Source organism: Lycorma delicatula, chromosome 3, assembly GCF_047948215.1.
Source record: "Lycorma delicatula isolate Av1 chromosome 3, ASM4794821v1, whole genome shotgun sequence".
In the NCBI taxonomy this organism is placed as follows: domain Eukaryota; kingdom Metazoa; phylum Arthropoda; class Insecta; order Hemiptera; family Fulgoridae; genus Lycorma; species Lycorma delicatula.
Window position 1 is genome coordinate 24,889,945 of NC_134457.1, and position 23,873 is coordinate 24,913,817.

The following is a 23,873-nucleotide window of genomic DNA, read 5'->3' on the forward strand; positions in this document are numbered from 1 at the left end:
TTAAATTACCTACAAGTTTTGTATAAATGCTTTATTTGTTTATTACCCATTTAAAAAAGTTACTGTATGTCAAACATACAAAACAGGAGTTTTTACTGTAATTTATTGGTTTTCACCCCAGATTTCCCAAAAAATATCGCAGATACTGTTCTGGGAACTATCTTATTTGATTTTTCAGGTCAAAAACCATAAGAAATCACTAATACTGCCCCTTAATTAATGTCCTAGAAATCTAAGTATGACAGGGTATCTGAAATTTGAACAAAATCTTTCACTAGCCATAATTTGCAAACAAAGAATTTTAGGAGATATGTTTATATGAACTTTTTAAATTATTTTCATGAGTAGAATAGGTTATGAAAGTCCTGGGAGAACTTTGTGTTACATAGTATAAACCTAAGTGAGGCATGCATACATAGCATCATATGTAATATACATAAATTCTCTACCTTAGATAGGTACATGAAAAGACATGCTTCAAGGTTTATTTAATAATTTTTTCAGTATATTTGATACGTATACATAGCCGTATTCATATACATATGCATAGTAATTGCTCACTCACTTTTCTTTGATGATATGCCTGAAACCTAAAAAATTTTAAATAAATCAACCACAATAGGTGCAAATAAAGTAGTTAAGCCAACAGCAAAATTGTTCATGTGATTTTTAATGGAGGAGTACTACTTCTGGGAATAACTGATATTTATTTATTTATGTAATTGAATTAGAGAAAAAGTCATAGTTTTTTTCTTCTAATAGTTTATCAAATGGATGATAAAAAATAACTAAATTAAAAAGAAAATCTAGAATCTATTAATAAACAGCCTACAATTAAAAATCAAATGTAAATGACAAATTTGCAAACAGAGCTTGTAGATTTATGTAAACTCTAATTAAGAATGAATTACAAATTTAATTTGAGTTGTTGCCTAGTACTTGTACCTGTACAGATATTCACATGCACAATTTTGCCAGAAGAATGCATTACAATTGAGTATTAATAAAATATATCATGTCTTTGTTTACAGTATATTTTTTGTGCAATGTATATGATCTTAAGTTTAAGATCATGTAAAAAAAAGAAAGTAAATTATAAATCCTTTTCTGTACATGAAATATTCTCATAATTGTTTCAATTATAAAGAAGTAATTTGTTATTCATTTGACCAATTGCAATGCACCATTTCTGTAACAATCCTAAGTGAAATAAGCAATTATACTTAACCAGAATATGTAAGGATATTCATGAGCACTGTATAATTCCAACTCAAATCCAGATAACAGAAACATAATCATTATACGAAGTGTATGATACAAGACCCAAGTTCCAAAACAAGCAAGATGAGCCCGAGGAGTATCAGATTTCAGTGATAAGTTGTGCAAAAATACATCAACACGTTCCGCCTGAAAATTATAAGAAAATCAATGTTACAAACTGAAATTATCAATTTATTTTCAATGAGTAATTATTCAAATCAAAATTATAAACAAACCCCATTTCTTCTTTTTTTTAAAAAAATAAATTTAACAGCACATAAAAACTACACTACAATCATTCAAGTGATGAGCATTGTATTCCAAAGTGGAGCAATTGTTATTATATGGGGAGAGTACTCAAATAAATGGGAATTATTTTCTGTAGGCACGGGTTGGCAGTGCTGCTCTCTCCTGCTAGGTACGTTAACAAGAAACTTTCCCAGCTCAGTTGGCCAGGTAGCATTCATGAGAAACCATCGCAGCAGACAGTGACTGTTCTCTTATACCCTCCAACACTCTTGGCGACCTTGTGATAGCAAACTTTAAGGAGCAATATACGAACATCAAATTCTGTTTCCTGTTGAAGAAAATAGCAGCAGAAACAGTTTCAATGCTTCGGGAAGCTAATAGGAATTGAGGAAGCTCTAAGCCAGGCGAGAATTTATGAGTGGTTTGCCTATTTCATAAGTGCCAAATGTCACTTGAAGATAAACCTCATTCGAGTCACCCCTCAATAACAGATGAAAATGCTTAAATGATGTCACGATGATCTTTGCAGAACAAATGATGAATTGGAGGAAATAAATGGAATTTCCTGAAGTTTGTGCTAAAGAATCCTAACTGAAGATCTGAACATGAGATGCACTGTGACAAAGTATATTCCATGACTATTTTCTGATGACCACAGGGAGAACCGTTTGAAAGTTCGCCAGGAATTGAAAGAAAAGGCACAAACTGGCCTAAAACAGCTTCACTGCCCAGACTAAAAAAAAGCATGGCAACTGAAATGGAATGTGAAGTTCATGATGGTTTGTTTTTTCAACATCAATGAGTCGATAACGTTGAATTTGATCCTCAGGGCACCACAATGAACCAACATTACTATCTGCAAGTACTGAAGCGATTGTGTGAGACAATGAGAAAAAATTACCTGAATTGTGGTGATCAGAGTACTGGCTGCTTCATGACAATGCCTGCCCACACAGTATTGAAAATCAACCAGTTTTTGGCAAAAATTGGCATCATAATGATTTCTCACTCTCCTTACTCACCCAACCTTGCACCCTGTGACTTCCTTTTATTCCTAAGAATGAAGAAAATCCTAATAGGAAAGTGTTTTCAGGACATAGAAGTGAAGAAAACAAAAAATCATTGGAGGCACTGAACAGCATTGGTTTAGAAAAACATAAAAAAATGCTTCAAACAGTGAAAAAACTGTTGGGACAAACAAGTGCATATCATTTAATGGGCAATATTTTGAAGGGTATGTTTTCTAGATAATGCCTTTAAAAAAAATTAAATAGATTATTTTTTTCTTTTGTACCCCGTCGTATATTCTTTTAATTATATTTATTTTTTTAGATACACATTGCTTTGCTTACTTAGTACGAAAACAAGTAACTTTCATTAAATTTTACTTCAATTGTCTTAATATATAACTTTTGAAACAAATATTTAAAAAAAAAAACTTTAACCTGTACTAATTTCTAAAATAAATATCCTAAGACAAGATTAGATATAAGGTTCATAAATAAATAAATCTTTAGTAAATTATCTTAAAAAAGTGAAACACTATTTTCTTTTTGTATTTTTTAAAATTATTTTGAATACATCTGGTGAGAGTGAATCAACCAAAAATGGATTAAAACACCACTATTATTATTTTTATTAATACATTCAAAAGTTAACTTGTTTAAGGAAAAACAGTTTTCAGAAGTATTACAATTTTCAATTTACATGATTTTTTTTATATTAAAAAAATGATTTATAGTGATTTGAATAGAACCCCCAATTCATAATGCCAACTATACTTTCAAAATGCTTTAATACAGAATGATTCAGGAGGAAAGGGGGAATAATTTGGAAGCTGATTCTAGAGCTTGAAATAAAAATATATCCAAAAACACTTTGTTATCGAGTTTGGCTAGTGAAAAATTTTGTCCAGATTTCAGTTCCTGTAGTGAATGAGTCAAACTGAATTTTTAAAGTGTTATGTAAGAGGTGAACTTGATGATTTCTTTTATCTTTTGAACAAAAAAATCTAATAAAACAGGTCCCAGAACTGTATCTCCTGTAGTTCTCAAGATATCCAGCATAAAGCAGATAATAATAAAATAATGAAATTATATTTGGTGCCAAAATAAGTTTTTTAGGTTTGAAGTACAATAATTTTGTTAAATAACTAATATATGCATAAATTTTATTATAAACTTATAGAGAATTTAATTTTCCGAAAAAGTTGATATTTTTTTTGAGAAAAAAAAATCAACTTTTATTATTAAAAACAGACGTGGGTAAATGAAGGCCACACCACTACAAGAATTTGGCCTGATATGACAGTTACATTAGTAAAAACAACATTTCTATCAAGATTACGCAGGGGCCTGCAACCTTCAAAAAATAAAGGAAAAATTGTGGTACATATTGGCGATGAAAATGAATTTTTAGAAGGGGAATTACTCGTTTTTGAATCCAAAAATCTGTAAACTACCACGATGACATGCATGGAGATATTTTTAGGAAGTGGTTTGAAAAAGTATTGTTATTACCTGAAATTAGTATTGGACTAATTATGGTATGCTCCATACCATAGTGTAAAACTGGAAAATATTCCTAATAGTTCATAGAGGAAACAAGAAACTGCTTTATGGCTGCAATCAAAAAATATCCACTTTGGAGAAAACGGTTTAAAAGCAGAACTCCTTGAACATGTAAAACACAACTGTGAGAAATTTAATAAACTTTTAATCGATGATTTGGCTGTAATGAAAGGTCATACGGTGTTAAGGCTTCTCCTTATCACTGTAACCTTAATCCAATTGAGTTAGTGTAGAAGCAAGTAAGAAGAGGCTATGTTGTTTGAAATAATAATACATATAAAATGAAAGACATTAAAATCCTGCTTGAAAAAGGCATGAACAAGGTATCAACTGATAAGTAGAAACAGTGCGTAAAGCATGTTATAGAAGAAGAAAAGAAAATGTGGGACTTAGATAATTTGCTCGATGTGGTTGATGAACTAATAATTAATGTTAGAGATGATTGATTGTCAACACCAATTTCTGGGAGTGATGAATAATCAGATATAATGGAGGGAATCCACTGTTTGTCGGACACTGACAGAGAACAAGCTAAGGAATTTTCTTACCGTTTTGAAGTGGTAAGGTTTTTTAAAGTTATACATTTTACCTTTTAAATTATTTTTAAAAATATGGTAGTTACTGTTTGGGACATTATTGTTTTCATAGCTTTTATTATATTAAAAATTTTTGTAAGGAATTAAAAAGTTATAACTAAATTAAATAAATAAATTAATTGTAAAGCGAGTATCAAATTTTTTTGAGGAATTACAAAAAATTGTAAGTTTAGTATGTAATATTTTTTAGGCATACTGTTCCACAGTGCTCTGTCGTCTGTAGTGTGTTTATGTGATATCTCCTTCTTAGAATGAACAGTATATAGTAACGAAACACTAAAAATTGAATATTACACAACAATGAAGCAAGCTTCATTTTTGCAATATTAAGAGAACATTAATGATCAACTGATTACCACGATTAGGTGACAACATTTTTTTAATCATTAAATTGGAACACAAAAAATTTTTTGTGTTAAAGAAAAAAATTTTTTTAATTTTAAAAAATTAAAATTTAACTTTTAAAATATATTTAAATTAGGATTAAATTTTAATTTAATTCAGTTTAATTTCTTTTTATTTAATTTTATTTGAACTTCAAAAATTTAGTAATTTTCAAAATCCAAAATTTATGCTGTTGCCATTTTCAATACAGACATCGTACCAACTTTTTATTTATACAATTTTTCTTGTCTTAAAGAGACCTTTAAAATGATGTTTCACATCACACAAATGGTGTTACCATTTAAAATATTTGAGTTAAAACTTCTGAGTCACCTCCCTTAAAAGGGGGTTGAAATTCTATTTCTTTTATCAAAAGGTAAATTAGTTGACCGACTCCTTATCTGGAAAGTTATATTATTCTATCTACAATGGTTTTAAAGTAGTTGAGGGATACTTTGACTCACTCTAGTTATTTATGTATATAAAACTGTTTAGTTAGATAACTAAACAGAAATACACCAGAGTAAACTAACACATGTAAGTAAAAAGCAAACAATATCCAAGTTGTCAACATACACAATCTGATATAAAAGTTAAACTATGACATGATTAAATATACTAAATAAAAAAATAAAAAACTGACCTCATCTTGTAATGTAGCAAAATCTTCAAGAAGATGTGCTAATTTATCTCTTTGTCTTGCTCTGTTATGACCACACAACTGTATTAAGTTGCTGAATGGTCGTACACAACGATTAAGAAAACTGTCAACATATTCTTTGGCCTGAAAAAAAAGAAATATTAATTGATTTTTCAAACATGGACTATTACACAGAAAGAATTACTTTTTTATAAGTACAATAATACACTAAGAGCCAAATATAGTCAATATAAGAACACTTATAAAAAATGCAATATTTTCAAAGAAAGCAGATTGTAGTGATTCTCTGAAAGCATTACATTTTTACTGTATTAATTTACAATTTATATTAATTTACTATATTACTATATTAATGAAACTTGATAAATTTTTTCATAGTGATATATTTTAATTACTGTAATGAAATAATAAAATAAGATAAATGTGAAAAAGATAATTTAGTGAAAGAAAAGGCAGAAATGAGGAAAGAAATAAACCAAATGGAAACAAAATAATAACATAAGAAATTTCTAGAGCATTGTAAAAAAAATCATATTGTTACAGAAATGATGAAGTAAAAAAAAAAAGAACAAGGCAACTCTTGAATTATTTTGATGAACTACTCAAATGTTGACTATTCTCAAGAGGAAGATAAAGCAAATGGGTTACTTTGAAACTGATTGATCAGAAGACAATAATGCACACTCTTACTTATAAAACTAGCGATTAAGTAGATAGATATTACATAACATTTTATAAAGAAGGAATGTTACAAACACATTCACCACATCAATTATTAATATATAAAATGGAATGCTAAATTCCTAAAATCCTTTTTACTGAGATCCTTTTACAGAAAACTGACTTAAACAGTAATCATACAACAATAATGAGAATATATTTATAAGCCATAAGATATATATACAGAGTGTCTCATAATGTTCTTTGGAGTTTCAAAAATTCATTAACAAAAAACTATTTCACTCATAAGAATAAAACAAGTACTGTACGAAAGTGTACTTCAAATAGTTTTTTCCACATATACTAGGCAGTTAGTAAGCCATTTGCTCGCTAGGCATCGACAGTAGAGAAAACGGCTGCCGTGGGAAGCGAGAAATCATTTTGCGTGTTAGAATTTCACTTGTCAGTCAGTAATTTCTGTGCAACGTGCGTTTCGGTTGAAATTTCATAAGGAGCCACGAAGTGACAATTCAATTCGTGCATGTTATAAACAATTCAGTGAAACCGGTTGCTTATGCAAGCAAAAATCAACTGGTTGTCCATCAACCTCAGAAGTCAATGTCGAATGTGTGTGTGCAAGTTTCATTTGCAGCAGTCAATTTTGACAGCTGCAGGCAGAGAATTAGGAATTCCAAAAACAACAGTGTGGAGAGTTCTCTGTAAACATTTATTATGCAAACCGTACCATCTTCAGTTAATCCAGTGTCTTTCTGATGGAGATAAAACACGTAGGCTCGATTTTTGTTTACAGTTACAGGAAAAGATGTTGTTAGATGAAGGTTTTCTAAACAAGATAATTTTCAGGGATGAAGCTACTTTCCATATTAGCGGCAAAGTAAACCGTCATAACGTGTGAGTTTGGGGAACTGAAAACCCACATGCTTATGTGAAACACATTCGGGATTCTCCGAAAGTTAATGTTTTTTGTGCGATCTCTCGTGAGGCAGTGTATGGGCCGTTCTTTTTTATGGAAACGACAGTAACCGACATGATATACCTGGATATGTTACAATTATGGCTTATGCCTCAGCTACTCAACGACTTCATTTTCCAGCAAGATGGTTGTCCTGCCCATTTTCATAACGAGGTTCGACAGTACCTTAACACAACATTACCTCGGCACTGGATAGGACGTGCGTCTGAAGAAGACCAACTAATTATGCTGTGGCCACCAAGATCACCAGGGGTTATGGGAAAGATCACCAGGGGACTTTCTCTGGGGTTATGTGAAAGATAAGGTGTTTATCACACCAATGCCACATGATATCGCTGAGCTAAAGGATCGCATAATCAATGCAATCAACTCTATCGAAAATGACATGTTAGAACGAGTTTGGCAAGAGCTAGACTTTCGTGTTGATGTGTGCCATTTCACCAGAGGAGCACATATTGAACATTTATAGATTTTAACAAAAACTGTTTGAGTCCCTGCATCACCTTGTACAAGTTTCATTTAGGTAAGTGAAATATTTTTTTTGTACTGAAATTTTATAACTCCTAAGAACATTATGAAACGCCCTGTATAAATAAAATATAGCTATGGATAATATCCATATGGATATTTACAGACAGTATCCATAAATGGATTTTTGGATAGCATCCAAAAATGTCATATAATACGGTAGAATATGAAGTAAAGTTTGACATCGCTGATAAAAAGAGCAACAATTTCTGAAGGTAAAAATAAGAAAAAAATACAGTTTAATAATTTAGACATAGGTAGGTCTACACATTAATTGATGGATTTTCAATAAGTACAAGATAATTGAGAAATTTAATGGTTTAATCATAAACTCAACGTAACTTGACTAATACATTTACTGACCTGTGGATTACTTAGCAGAGTAGATTTAGGAGATAGAGATGGTGGAGATATAAAAGCTCGAGCAGCATCTTTGAGGGCTTCAACCCAACCGTTACCAGAACTGCGATTGCACTGAGGTAAATATAACAGTTGCATAACACTACGTGACACTATACATGGATTGCTTCGACTCATCTCTATAAACATATCCTGAAAGAAATAAGAATGAAAGCTTAAAAAAAGGAATAGCAATGTATAAATTTTATTTCACAGTTATAATATTTTTTGACTATTAACTAGATCAAATTATTAGCTTATAATTGTAAAAAATTTCTTGTCTAAAATATAATTCTAAAATATAGATGAAGAAAGTAGCATTTGGTAAAATATAGTTAAAAGAAGAGACAGACTTATAGGCCACATACTAAGGCATCCTGGAATAGTCGCTTTAATATTGGAAGGACAGGTAGAAGGGAAAAATTGTGTAGGCAGGCCACGTTTGGAGTATGTAAAACAAATTGTTGGGGATGTAGGATGTAGAGGGTATACTGAAATGAAACGACTAGCACTAGATAGGGAATCTTGGAGAGCTGCATCAAACCAGTCAAATGACTGAAGACAAAAAAAAAAATATAATTCAAGATATAATGTATTTAATATACTTTAAATGAATTAACTTTACTCATACATGACATGAATATTCCTTTTTTTTGTAATCATTGTCAGTTGACCAGTTTGATGATACTTTCCATTCTTTCTTTTTGTTTTGTGAAAATCTTATAACTTTAATATAACTGCTATACCCTACACCCTCAGCTATATTTTGTACAAGTTTCAATATTTATATTCTTCAGTAGTTTCACATTCTCTAGACATTCCTCCCCTATTATTGAATTAACTAAATCTTGACATCTTAACATGAACAAATGGCCTAACCAAACTATACTAAGAGTGCCTCCAAAGAAATAACAGAAGAAATTTAATTACACCATTAGATTCATCAATATTTTCTGTATAAAATGCACAAAACTCCACTTGGTATCATTTTCTATTAAATAGATTTTTTAGGAATTTTTTTAAAAAGTAAAATTTAGTAAAAAAAAAGAATTATTATAATATGCTGTTTATCTAACTTGTATCTAACACTCTCTCATGTAGTTCAATTAAACAATTTTTAAAAGCCCATGACTTTTTTATAAAAGAAGCATATTTTGGGATCTGACTGGCATTTTACAATAAATTTGGTATCATTGAAATCATCAGTGTAACACAATTTTGTTTAACAATTTGAAGATAAAAGGATGGAGACATATGATAAATGTAGATTTTCGCATGGAATGTCAGTTCTCTCGTTCCAATAGTCTGGCTGCAATTTATTATTTATTAACTAGATTACAAATTTGTCATGTTATAATATTGTTCAGTTGAAATTGTGTGTACCTGAACTTCCAGGCTTGTCTATCAACTCTTATTTATCTTTTAATATCAATGATTTTCTCTAGCCTGCCTTAATTATTCTTTTTTTTAATTTATCCATTCATTTCTACTTGACTCTTCTCTTGTGTTAATTTCTAATCTTATGTCAATAATTTGTTCAAATTGTAACTTCATATTGGTCTCTTTATTTGTCCTTATAGTATTCTTTTTCAAGCCATTAACTTTCCCATCTAGATAGCACTATAGCTCTAGAAGGGAAAGTATTGTAATCAATCCAATTTGGGCATATGTGGTTTTCACCAGATCTTGACGTTTTGACACCTACGAAAAAAACCAGATGGAAATTTTCTACATGTTAATATTCATATGCACGTGTGTGTATTCGGGATTGGCCTCTAAATTACCCTATATCCCAAGAACTACAGGACCAATTTTGACCAAACTTTGTCAGATTACTTCTATATATGGGGGATTGATGCCATTAAATTTTCAACTTTAAAGGTCAAGGGGGTGAGGGATAAAGCAAGATCACCCTCGGTATCTCGAGATTTTGCCTAATTAAGGTCATATTTTTCTTAAGCACATTTGTTAATAATTAAAAAATAACAATATTTGCAAAATCACACCACCATCCCCAAAAAATGCTTTAACTACTGCTATGGAGTGACATCACAGGTGATTTGTAGAATTAAATAAATTAATAATATTTAAAGTGTAAAAAATTAACACGGTCTGACTGGGTCTTGAACTTGATCGTCCAGCTGACTCGGTACCTGGTGCGTTAAGCCTCATGGCTACACCGGCCTATCAATTGTACAAGCAAAATTTGTTCAACGTAAGTTGTGAAATTACATTAGTTTATTTAGTGCTGACTGTTGCCGCTAGTACCACCACACCCACACAAATTAAATATGTGCACGTGCTTTAATTAGAAACACTTAAATAAATGAAAAAATATTATATTTAAATAAAATTTAAAACATTTTAAATTAAGTTGTGTGTGTAAGCCAAACATCAGAAACAATCCACTGTTGTAAGACTTTCCCGGAAAGCAGCTTTAGCCAAGTGACAAGAAACTTCTACAACTGTGTTGTCAGCTCTTTTAGTTTCAAGCTACACATCAAAATTGTGGTAAGAATCAATATGAATTCCTGAACTCACTTTTATCAGGCCATAATTTGATCTTTAAAATCCTTTAATAAATTTTTTAAAATATTACAGAAAAGTAAAAATTAATACTTAGCGTGACACAACTTACCAAAGCAGAATGGAAAGAATTACAAGTAGTAATTTTGCAAGCATGTTTCAAACGAGCAAGAAGATCATCTAAGTATTGATAGGCTTCAACTCTTGTCTTAATTCGAGTATAACGAGGAAAAGTAGGTGGCAATAATCGCTGATTTACCAGTGGATCAAATCCCAACATCACTGGACCACCATGAGGATCAGCTAGAAAAAACACAGCTCGTTAAAATAATGCTATATACTGATTTTAGAATATTGTATAATATGAGGAATATTTTGAAAATAACTCATTAAAATATTGCTCTTACTGAATTTAGGATGTCATATAATAAGAGAAATAATTTCAATTTGTTCAAAAATATTTTTATGCAAATCATTCTAAGAAATACCACAGAATCCCAATTTAACTGGACATTGCAAAATAACAGAAGGTTTTCATAACACCAAATTATATATGAAAGTGGTTAACATCATAACTAATTTTATATTTTTATTAAATGTCATACAAACAAAAAAAAAAAAAATAACCTGAAAAAAGCAAGACCGAACTTTCCAGTCAATAAATTTTTAATTATACCTATGCAATCTATTTAAGTAATCATTTTCTAAAATCTAACAGGCTGAGAACATTCTCAACTACAAAATACTCTTAGTAATACATTCTCGATACAAGCTCCCAATTATGAGTTTTTTAAGATAGAAAATATTCTGCAAAATTTATACTTCATTGAGTACATGACTTATCAAGGAACAAAATCCAAAACATAAAATACTGCAATCACCTTATTAAGAGAACGTTAGCCCAATATTAATATTAATTTTTATGATACAAGAAAAAAATTAACTGAATTTTTATAATATTTAATTTGTAATATCTGAAAGAAAATTAAGAAAACATTTACTCCTGGGTGGAGATAGCGCATATAACGTTCCTAAGAAAGAGATATGTTCCAGTCTTTCTACAACTCTAATGTATGTAAAACATCTATGCACAAATGGCATTAGTCAGTGCTTTCTCTTAAAGTAATAATTTATATCATGCAGGTATCCTGTGGTGTTACTTGTAGAGTCAAATAACACTTTCATTTTCGAGGGGTCGGGATGATGAATTCAACATTGCATTTGACTCTGTGAAGAAGGCAACACAAAACAACTTCACACTTCACTTTCTGCAGTAAGTCTGGTATGACATTTTTAATTAATTTGCAATAGTTATATCATTTTTTGAACAAACTAGTGTTTTATTTCAGATCATATATAACCATCACAGTTATGGCACTGGTGTTCATGAAAAAATTTGAAATTACAATTAAATTTATCATACAATTTATAAAAAATAAATGTATTTATTTCAATGTAAAAATTCAATTTCTTTATTAAAATTACAACAAAAATCATCAAAAACAATTCCAAAATTATTTTTTCTGATTTTAATTTGTGAGATAACACTTTGAATTGAATAGAAAAACTACAATTAAAAAGCATGTTATTAATCATTAACAGGAAGTTTTAACCTTGAGACACAACCAAATAGGTTTACAAGATCCAGGGAAAATTTATAAGAAGTGATAAATTAAAATGTATTAACATAATTGATAACTGATTATATTATATATACACAAACAAATTTATTAAACTGAAAACATTAACAAGCCAAAAAAATAAAGTAAATAAATTTTAAAACTTAGGTAATCTTATTATATAAATATGATTTCAAAGAACAGAATGAAGAAAATGGATGAATAGTTTAAATTTAATTTCTCTGAGGAACATGAATAGTATAATTATGACTACAGGTGAGGTGGTAAACTCATAGTTACATTAAATATGGAATGTATCGATGAGCAAAATCCTGGAAAATGAAGGGTGCAAAGTAAGAAATAAGCCAACACCAATAATAAGGTAATTAGCCAATACTTTGAGTTGATTTACAAACTCCATTCCATAGATCACTAAAATTAAACAACATTAGGAGCATGTGTAAGAACTAGAAAATTAATATGCATATAATAACATAATACTGATACCATCGAAGCAAAAAATGTAACAGAAATACTTACAACTGTTATCTACAGGTGGTATCCCACGATCAATTGTCTTAAGTAATGAAGGTACTAATTCGGCACAAGTGGCTAGCAATTTCTGGCACTCACCAATACCACTGGTTTGGTTTTCCCTACGATTTAAGCCACACAATGATTGATAGAACAGCCGAGTAAATCGAATGCGTGTCAGCAATGCTAGACAATCATCAAGCTGCAATTGGGAAAAGTTATTGTATATACAATAAAAACAATTAGCCATAAAATGTAAACATTTGCACTAATTATAATGTAATTACTGCAATGCAATTATGTATGATTAGAAAACAAGAATACACAGTAGGTCTGAAAAGTTCCTGAACTAAATTTCTGTAGTCGATACAATTAGCACCATCTCTTGGACAACAAAGGAACAATGTTGAACGATGTCTGATAAGTGTATGTACAAAATTTCATCATGTCTTGTACTTACTCGAGTTGTAAGTATATAATAATTGTACATATAAATTCATGTACAAAACATGAATTATATTCAACCACATACATTGTGTTGTGACCTTGTACAAGCATGTGACATGGAAAAGAGAAGCGCGATAAAAGCGCGACATATTTTGTGTTCAATTTCAAAAATCTTTTTTTTTCAAACTTATTCTATGATACAGCAAGCATTTGATGATGAAGCCACATCTCGAACTACAATATACATGTGGTGGAAGCGGTTCAAAGATGGTTAAGAGTCGTTGGATTACGACAAACAAAGCAGGAGGTCGTCAACAGCTGTTCATGATGAAAACGTTGCGAAAGTGTGCCTGCTCCTGCTCAAACAACCTTATCTTACCCTTCAAGCCATAGCAGAAGAGCTAAACATCGGTAAAGATGCAGTACATACAATTTTAACAGAAAAAATTAACAGCCAAAAGGTGTGCCCTCATTTCATTCCATACTTCTTGACTGAAGAACAAAAACAGGTGTGTCTTGTGCTCAAGACTTCGTTGAAACTGCCGATAGTAACCTGAATTTTTTGCAAACAATTTAACAGGGGATGAAAGCTGGTGCTTCATTATGATACGCAAACATAGCGTCAATCCGCTGCTTGATTGAGTCCTGGGGCACAAAGGTCGGTGAAAGCCAGGCAGCAAAAATCAAAAGTGTTAACTATGTTGATTGCATTCTTCAACTCAAAGTGATTCATCATGAATTTGTCCCAACTGATCAAACCATGAATTCTAAATTCTATGTGGAAGTAATGAAATGCCTGATGTGTCGCATTCGTCGAATCCAGGCCTATCTCTTGCCCGACAATACCTCAGCACACATGACAACAGTTTTAACATGTTATTACGCTGCAAATCAAATCACAGTCTTATCCCACCCACTCTATTCACCCAACTTGGCTCCAGCAGACTATTTTCTGTTCCAAAAATAAAAGCACTATTAAAGCTTATGTTTAGTTCTATAATATTCCTACATGGAATTGTCAAGAAGTTGTAAGCTTCTATTCCAATATTTTATACCAAACTGTAAATCTAAAAAATTGTAATAACACAAAAAATTTTAATTTACAATTTTATAAAAATTAAATTAAAAAAAAAAAACAAAAATGTACTATATTACTAAATAGTTGGGATCAACTATATTCCTATAGTCCCAACTATATTACTATAGTTGAGATTTGTGAAATAATGTACTAGGACTATACTTCATATTTTGTTCTCACCAAATTTACACAAAAAAATTACAAAAACTCATTACATGAAAAAATATTACTAACAGCGATGAATGATACATATTACTTATAAAAATAAAGAAAATGATAATAAACACATTTGACTAAAAAGTCCCATAACTTGTCTACTTAGGTTCATTTGTAGGACCGCTATTGTGCTATTACTTGTACACATAAAAAATTAACAAAATATCTTACTAATACATATGATACTAAAGAATTGGCCAATCCAAGATTAGTTTTAATTATAATTTTACACATAGTTTTGCCATTTTTAACATGTTACAATTTTAATAATAATATTTTTAAAGTTATTTTCTTTAAAAAAAAAAAATCGACATGTAAGAAATCTTCTAGTAGATCCAAGAATGTTGCTTATGGAGTGGCCTTTTATTTAAAATTCTCATACCTGTGTTCCTTATAATTCATGGTTTGTAAAATTTCATGATCAGTTTTTTTTAATATATACTCATTACACACAACTTGCCAAGACGAAATCATGCATATAACTGACGCTTTCTGATGGTGTCACAGGTCTAACACCACCACTATTTTTCCGAATTGTTCAAGTCTGTGTGAGTATGTGTATTAACACAAATGTAACTCTCTTTGTATAGAAAACATTAGTACATTTTTCCAACATGATATTTCTTAAAATTCTATTTTAAGAAAGAATTTAATGCCTAATGAATTATGCTGTTATTAATTTAACTTTTACATTTTAACAAATATATCGTCCGTCAACATATAAAAAATCCATATAACAAAACAATTTAATATAAAATAAAATACAAATGAATTCACAAATTTACATAACCCAATTTAATTTAAATTTAGGTCAAAATTTGTAATGGTTATAAAGTTGTAAGTCAAAGAAATTATATTTACAATGAAGTGTGTTATATTAGTTACAAGTAATACAACATGATTTAGATGAAAAAGACAGAATTAAAAAAATAACTGACTATTATGACATTAAACCAATTATACTGCTAATACCTGGGCCATGAGTTAATTTTTTCTTTCCATTCACTGTAAAAAAAAAACTACTTCAACCATTTCATCATTGTTAAGAGGTCTGTATATATATATATATTTTTTTTTGAATTCAAATAACACTCAATGTACTGACCACTGTGCTAAAAGATGCCGACTGATGATGCAGGATCCCACAAAGGTTGACAATTGGTATTAGGTTTTCCATTAATGTGTTGGTGGTTAACTTGTTATATATATATATATGTATGTGTGGGTGTATGTGCGTGTGTGTGTGTGTGTGTGTGTGTGTGTGTGTATGCGTGCATACACACAATCTTATTAAATAAACCACTAGTACAAAATATTGAGATAGAACATATCTTATCTTTCATGGGATCCTGCTTCCTTGTGATTTTACATTATTTCAATCATGACTGAGGATGCAGAATCCTGCGAAAGTACTTTCATGAAAAATTAAGGTAAGATATGTCTTATCTCAATATTCTGTATCAGGTGGTTTGTTTAACAGAATCTGAATATAACTTAATAATACAGAGGAATAATATGAATCTTAAAATGATTATTTTTGGTAATATATATATATACATATATGTATAGGTTTTAAATCCAACAATTATACTACAAAAGTTGCATTTGTTAAAATTAAAAAAATATTAAGCATACTTCAGATAGTTCCAAAGGATCAGGAGGTGGTTTACCCCGTAATTTACGTCCCAATTCATCTTCAACTTCTCTCAGCATACCAACAGCTCTCTGATCACTTACATCTGGCAAAAGCCTATATCCATACACAGTTGGCTGAAAGTCTTCTTCTTCAAATACCAACCCCCTACAAAAATATTATAATTATTACCTTAAAGGACAAAATAAAGTTAATTTCTGATGATCTAATAACTACAATCTGTTAACAGCAAAGAATTGTTCAAAAACTGTTTACAAAAAATGAAAATCATTAATTAAATTTAGATTTCAATCATTATAACAATCATTATTAAAAGTTAATTAAAATATTAAATGCACAAGCAAAACATACAGAAAAATAAATTAATAAAAAAACAAACACTTTACTGAAATAAGAAAATAATTCTACCTGTATTTATAAAACAAAAAAATTTTCAAGAATAAAGTTACCAGTAACACAAGCTTTTTACATTGAGCTACTACTAGAGTCCCCTTTTCCATTTGCAACATGCTGAGCCACAAGGAAATGAATGTTTCCAAAATTCCTACTTTAAAAAAAAAAAGCTTCTAAAAAAATTACATTTTTTACTCTATTAAAAGTATATAACTACCATTAACTTATGATAGGTTAAAACTTTTTTATTTTTTTTCTAATAACTGAACACTAAAATGACATTCAAATTTTGAGGTTTAGTTAGCCACTTTGAAACTGTTAAAAATAAAACAATTAATTTTTCATGAAAATAATTCTTTTGGAAATTTCTTTAGAATGAGGTATTTTTGTTCGTTTCCATTTGAAAATTCACAGAAATAACCTGTCATAACCTAAGTGATAAACTAACCCCACATACAAGGGTCAGTCAAATATAAATCGGACTTTTTCTTTAATATTTATTAGCACAAAATAAAAATACAAAATGTATTTACTGATTTTCTACGTAGTCTTCTGAAGTTCTACACTATTTTTGCAATGTGTGGTAATTTTGTAGAACCCATCAGTAGAAAAGTTTGAGGACGCATCACAAGCCAACTGCATTCAAACACCTCTATTTCAATGAATTATGTTCCAGAATTTATGTTCTCCCACTGTCTTTTACAATGGCCCAAAAAAAAAATCACAGAAGGGTAAATCTAGACTATGTGAAGGATGTTCTAAAGTTTCTGAGTAAATTTCGTCCAGTTTACTCAGAGTGATAATAGCTATGTGAGGCCTGGGGTTGTCATGGACAATCACATCTCTGATTGGCTGAGGACACCTTTCACTTTGTCCAAGAGCTGGCAGTAGTATACAAAATTCATAATATGGCATTCATACAAATGGCTGATGACAAATACAACTTTTCTATCCCAAAAGATGGTTGAGAGGACTTTCTCAGCTAACAGTCTGTTTTCACCTTTCAGGGCTATGTTCTCCACTCCTATATTATCAAATACTTGTCAATTTGACTTAGGACAATAATGATTCATCACATATAAGAAAAATAATTTCATGGAAATATCATCTCTTTCTCATTGAGTTCAATTCAGGAGTCTTTTTCTGATTTTGGGTCAAAAGTCTTGGAACCTATCTTAAACAAACTTTGAATAATCCAAAGTGCTTTGTAATATTTCCATAAATGATATCCACTTCTGAAGCAATTTCACTTAATAAGGAGCCAATTAATTATCTTTAATGAAATCACACATCAATCAAATATTGTCATCAATCGCACTTGTCCTTTAACACCTATTGTGATTTTCATTCTCTACAGTTTCACACTCTCCATTAAATTTGTTTGACTAGTCATAAATTTTATTATCCCCAAACTGTACAGGCAGTCTAGTAAAAACTTTGAAGCGTTTGATGCCCTCAATTACAAGAAACTCAATTACAATTACAATAATACACTGCACAACTGATGATGGAACCTCTTGCTTTGACATTATGCTACTGACCAAAGAGACACAAATGATGAATCAGTTGGAGCATCCATTCTCTTCCCACATCTCCATAGTCAACATCCTTTTGCGACAACCCATTCATGTTCATACATGAATTATGAAGACAAACATCCAGTTTATATTTGACACACACACACACACACACACACACACACACACACACATACACACACACACGTATATATATATATTTTTTTTGGGGATCAAGAAATTTCAGCCAAAACTTTATGACAATCAGTACTTTTTAATACATATTAGATATGTAGTATGAATCATTCTGTAAACATTATACGCACTCAGTAACAAAAGTCAATACATCTACTCTTTTTGTGAAATTTATTATGCAAAAGAATAAAGCAACAAAAACAAATGCATAGCTTTAAAAAACAAATCACTACTTTACTCCAATTCAAGATATATAAAACAAAATATAAATTACCATTTCAAAATAAACTTGATTTAATAATTATATTACCTATTGACAAAATCTTTAATAGCGTCAACTATTTTGTAAATACAAATGCAGAATGCCTTTAATGGTCTATCTAGTATGCAATGTGGTTTATGTAAATACAGATTCGTGAACACTGTTTGAACAAGAGAATGACCTTCAAGCCAAGATACGAGACAAGCCAAAGTGCTATCCAGTATGCTGATTTGTTCTGAATATGTCAAACCTTGTACTTTCAACTGACCACTCTGAAAATAGAATAAAGGAAACTTAGTATTTCATTAATAAAACTTATTTTATTAATAAGTTTTATTTCAAAACTTACATATAAATGTTATATTTACAATAAGCCAGCACTCAAATAGATTACATGGCCTATAATTTTTTTTTAAATTCTAGTAGCTGAAACAAATAAACATTATAAAAATATAGAAAAGACGTCTAACAGATACTATTCATATGGAAATATAAAACATAATTAAAATTACAGGTATAATTTCTCAGACCACATTTTAATTTAATTATAATCTACTGACAGGTTAATTAAGTTTGGTTTGATAAACCACAATAAGCCATGAGCTTAAGTTGATATTGCGTAAGTTAGTACATTAGTAAAAAGGGTGTCTTTTACATAATAAAAAATTTGAAAGCAGATAGCACAGCATAGTAAGGAATGTTACTTGTAAGGCTTAAAATTATAAACTATCCTCATACTGAGTTGATATGTAGATCATTAATCTCCTTACATTAATCTCATTAATCTCCTGTGTGGGTAGGGGATGGAGCAGGTAGCATCCTCCCCACAAACTCTCAGGAAATTAAGGCATTTTATCCAAGTGGGAACAACATATTATTACCGACTGTTTTATGATGAGCTTAATAAGTACTCAACAAAAATTGTTTTTATTCCAGAAATAAAAGAAAAGTATTAGAATAGGCATAAGATTTCTAAAAGAACAACCATGCCCATCCCATAACTGAATGACATTTGGGCTATAACTATTCATCCTCACTGAAGGTGGTATGTCTGTGCAACCCAAGATCCTATACGTTAAACTTCAAATGAAATGACAGTGTATATTTTATAGTAATAACATGGAGCATTTATCAACAGATGAGTGGAGGGTTTTTGAACTTTCTAACCTAATGGATATACAGAAAGATTATGTGGTTGGTGATTTCCTAAACCTAAATGAAGGACAGAGCCGTACAATTACATACAGATTTAAGTTGCATCTCAGATTTAAGATTTAAGATGAATGATTGAAGTGGATTCTGGATAAACTTACAAATCAAAATCATGAAGCCAAGTTAATACAAAATTTTCCAGAGTAGAGAAAGATTTAAGAATGTTAATTTTTAGGTTAAGATTTCTGATAAGGTATGCTATTCAATTTAGATCCCTTATTTCAGATTGGGGAATATACTTTAATAATAAAAAATAATATTTATATTAATTCACATTATTTTTGCTTTGTTCACTTCCTACATTTCTTTCAGTCTATAATCAGCTTTAATAAAAGGTCTTGATGATAACGATAATTCTTGGCTTGCAAATTGTTGAATTAACTGAATGGAAATATTTTAGATGAAGTTAATATTTACTGAAGAATGGATAAGCAAATGAAAACTGAAACTTACATAAATAAGAGAAAGAACCCTTAATGAGATATAGATAAAAAAACAAATAGGGGAAAGCAGATAAAGACATCAGAACTATACAGAAAAAAATAATCTGGACACAAAATAACAGTAAAGCTTCATTAAATATTAACCGATTCAAAATGAAATGCATGAAGCAATTAATAAGATTTGGAATGAGATTGAAGAAATAAGCACAAGATATATGAGGGCTGTCTGAAAGGTTTTGAGCCTAACATAGAAAGATGTATTTTTTCTGTCAATAGTTTTATTTTTCAACAAAAGTCTCCTTTCAAGTCGACACACTTTTTCCAGCAATGCTCTAATCTCTTTAACCCTTCCAAATAGTAGCTGGCATCTTTCTCCACAAAATAGATGTTTATGTATGCAATAACCTCCTTGTTCGATGAAAATCTCTTTCCCCCAAGAGAAACTTTAAGGTTAAGAAACAAGAAAAAGTCACTTTGGGCCAGATCTGGTGAATACAGTGAATGGTCAACCAATTCAAAATGCAATTTCATGAATTTTAGCCATGGCAATCATCGAAGTGTGAGTAGGCGCATAGTCCTGATGGAAAAGCACTTTCTTCTTCTTCTTCAAATGAGGTTGTTTTTTTGCAATTTCTGCCTTCAGCTTGTCAAGTAATGACAAGCGTAATACTGTCCCACTATTGTTTTACCTTTTTGAAGATAATCAATAAACAAAATTCCATTACTATTCCCAAAAAACAGTCTCCTTTCCGGCAGATGGAACCGTTTTCACCTTTTTCGGAGCAGGTTCACCTTCTGCAGTCCACTGTTTTGACTGTTGTTTCATCTCAGGAATAGTGGTGGATCCACATTTCAACTACAGTTATGATACCAAAAAATGTGACTCGTTTTGCTTAAACTCTCCAGCAGGGACTTGGAAAAGTTCATTCAAATGCATTTTTGGTCCAAAGTGAGCAAACGTGGCACCACCCAACACGCGGATAACTTACGCATATCCAATTCTTCAGTTAATATACATTCTTTCGATATGCACACAGCCTCTGATACCTCTTTAACCACTAATTCGTCAGTAGTTCAGTACCTGGTAGTTCAGAACTTTTCCGATGATATCAATGGTAATTGTATTTTTTGGCCGCCCTGAACGTTCATCATCAACCAAGCTGGTATGGCCAGATTTAAATTCAGCTGTTCATCTTTTCACAGTGGCAAATAATGGGACAGATTCCCTGTAAACAGCGTCCAATTCGGTTTTAATTTGTGTAGGTGTATTGCCTTTCAAATGCAAGTATTTAATCACTTTCATATTCAATTTTTTCCACTTTCACAAAAACACTCACAATGACTTACTCAAACGATTATCAAACAACAACTAAGCACCCAAAATGGCTGAAATTTTAGTGAGTACTTTTCAATACATTCCCTAACTTTTGTAAATGAATGCTGCCATTTTCATGTTGAGGCTCAAAACTTTTCAGACAACCCTCGTATATATAATCCTATTATATTTTATTATATTCTATGTGCTGTAATATTAATGATACAATTTTATAAGCTACTTTAAATATTTCAAGGTAACATTAAGTTTTCTTACTTTTAATGTTATGACTTAAGCAAATGAATAAGATAATAATTACATCAACAGCCTGATCAAATGTTAATGCAGCCTTATTTCCTCTATTACAAAGCATGCCAGCATCCATTTTGGGATCCATCATTTCAATAGCAGACATGGCTTCAAATAAACCAAATAATTCATCATGGAAAAGTTCACCAAGCTCCAGTTCTAAAAGAACAACACAAAATTATTAGTAAGATTACTCTTTACATTGTGGTATATAATAAACAAAAACTAAAACATATGATAAAATAATAATACAGAAACATTTAAAAATCTACATTAAAATGAAAATAGAATAAAAAGTACTATAAAGAGTAAAATTATACCTAATGAGGTATTCCATTTTAATTCTGCAAATGATCAGTGCATCACTACTTTTGATTTTGATCATATTTGGTATATGATAACTACCCACCTTGTAGTGGCCAAAAAATATTTTTTTATGTTTTTAAAAATTTTTTTTCTTGAGTAATAGACTATTTTCTAACTCGCCAACAGGTAAAAACAGCCATTTTAATACTTTTTCCATGAATTGTAGCATTCTTATTTTACATCATACAGAGATCAAAAAGAGCTTCTTAGAAAGAGTAAAGATGGAACTTCATTTTAGTGAACTCAAAATTCAGTTTGTTACATAATCAAATCTTGTAATGTTTATTGAATTAACGTTTACAAATTGATTTTTACATTTTGGACCCAAAATAAATGATGAAGGGCTTAGGGTAACAGGCCTGCTTTTACCTTTTAAGTACTCTTAATTGTACTTATAAAAAAAAAATTTAACTTATTTTAAAAAAAAGCCGTCAAATCATAAGATTTCGAAAATATCTCATTTTTGAAGCCCAAAAACCACAACTGGGACAAGTGGAAAAAATTGGAAATTTTTACAGAAGTACTTCTTATGTACTTTAAAACCATACAAAATTTATTTTGTTTCTCAAAGGGGTTGATGAGTAATGAAGCCAACAAACCGCTAAAAACACTGTCCCTTCTAACCATAAACAACATATTTAAAAATATGTATTTTTTCAGATTATAAAAATTACAACTAAGCTCATTAGAATGTATAAATTGATAATTAATAAATAGTCAATTAAAGAATGATAGATAATAATTACAAAATGATAAACAATTCAAATATATTAACAAGTTGTTCAATTCACTTTTACCTTATTTTACTCCTGCTAATGGAAGTTATGAATAAATCTTGCACTTTTTGATAACAAACTTAAAATGTGCAAATGTAAAATGTGTGTTCGATCAATATTCCTCTTCATTTTCATGTATTTTGACCACCTAACCACCACTTGCCATTGTATATACAGCAGACATAATTTTTACATTTTGGCCTTTGTAAACCTATAAAGCAATTAGAAACACTAATGTCCTTATGTACCGATACTAACGTAAATGTTTTGATTCAGAGATCACCCGAACTTTCAGAATATATTTCTGACTTGTTGGAACATAATTGTGAAAGGTTCTTATTTTTGGGACTGTTGTAATTACCTGATATCGAGAATTCAGATATTCTTCAATATCATGAACATCTTAATTAAAGCAGAAAATAAATGTTATAATTTTAATATTGTCTTTGCAATAATTCTACATTTCAGAAGGTGTAACAATTCTATTGTTGATTGTCCTTTGAAGGCTTGCTTTAGTTACAGTTCTTTTTACAGTTTCACCAATACCATCCCATGGTCCTTTTCCAAGATATGAGGCAAAAAATGTCACTCAGCTGCGATTTCAAAATCCTGATCATTGCACAAATTTATGAATTTTTTTTTTGTACCGGGCTGAGAAGCCATCAGAACAATAAAAAAAATTGTTTAACTTGTGCTACAGGTTTTTACTT

The 23,873-nt window shown here is 30.3% G+C and overlaps 1 protein-coding gene across 4 annotated transcripts in view; it reads right to left on the reverse strand.

Annotated features, from left to right (window-relative positions):
- Window positions 1-23,873, reverse strand: part of Naa35 (N-alpha-acetyltransferase 35) — a 39,866-nt gene that overhangs the window by 7,367 nt on the left and 8,626 nt on the right. For all 4 annotated transcript variants that reach the window (XM_075359558.1, XM_075359556.1, XM_075359555.1 and 1 more), the window contains 8 exons: window positions 22,032-22,180; window positions 18,791-19,014; window positions 16,357-16,522; window positions 12,987-13,182; window positions 10,940-11,130; window positions 8,266-8,454; window positions 5,703-5,843; window positions 1,229-1,407 (listed from right to left, as the gene is read on the reverse strand). In XM_075359558.1, the coding sequence (XP_075215673.1) occupies window positions 1,229-1,407; window positions 5,703-5,843; window positions 8,266-8,454; window positions 10,940-11,130; window positions 12,987-13,182; window positions 16,357-16,522; window positions 18,791-19,014; window positions 22,032-22,127 (1,382 nt within the window). In that variant the 5' untranslated portion in view covers window positions 22,128-22,180. The remainder of the gene's footprint in view (window positions 1-1,228; window positions 1,408-5,702; window positions 5,844-8,265; window positions 8,455-10,939; window positions 11,131-12,986; window positions 13,183-16,356; window positions 16,523-18,790; window positions 19,015-22,031; window positions 22,181-23,873) is intronic.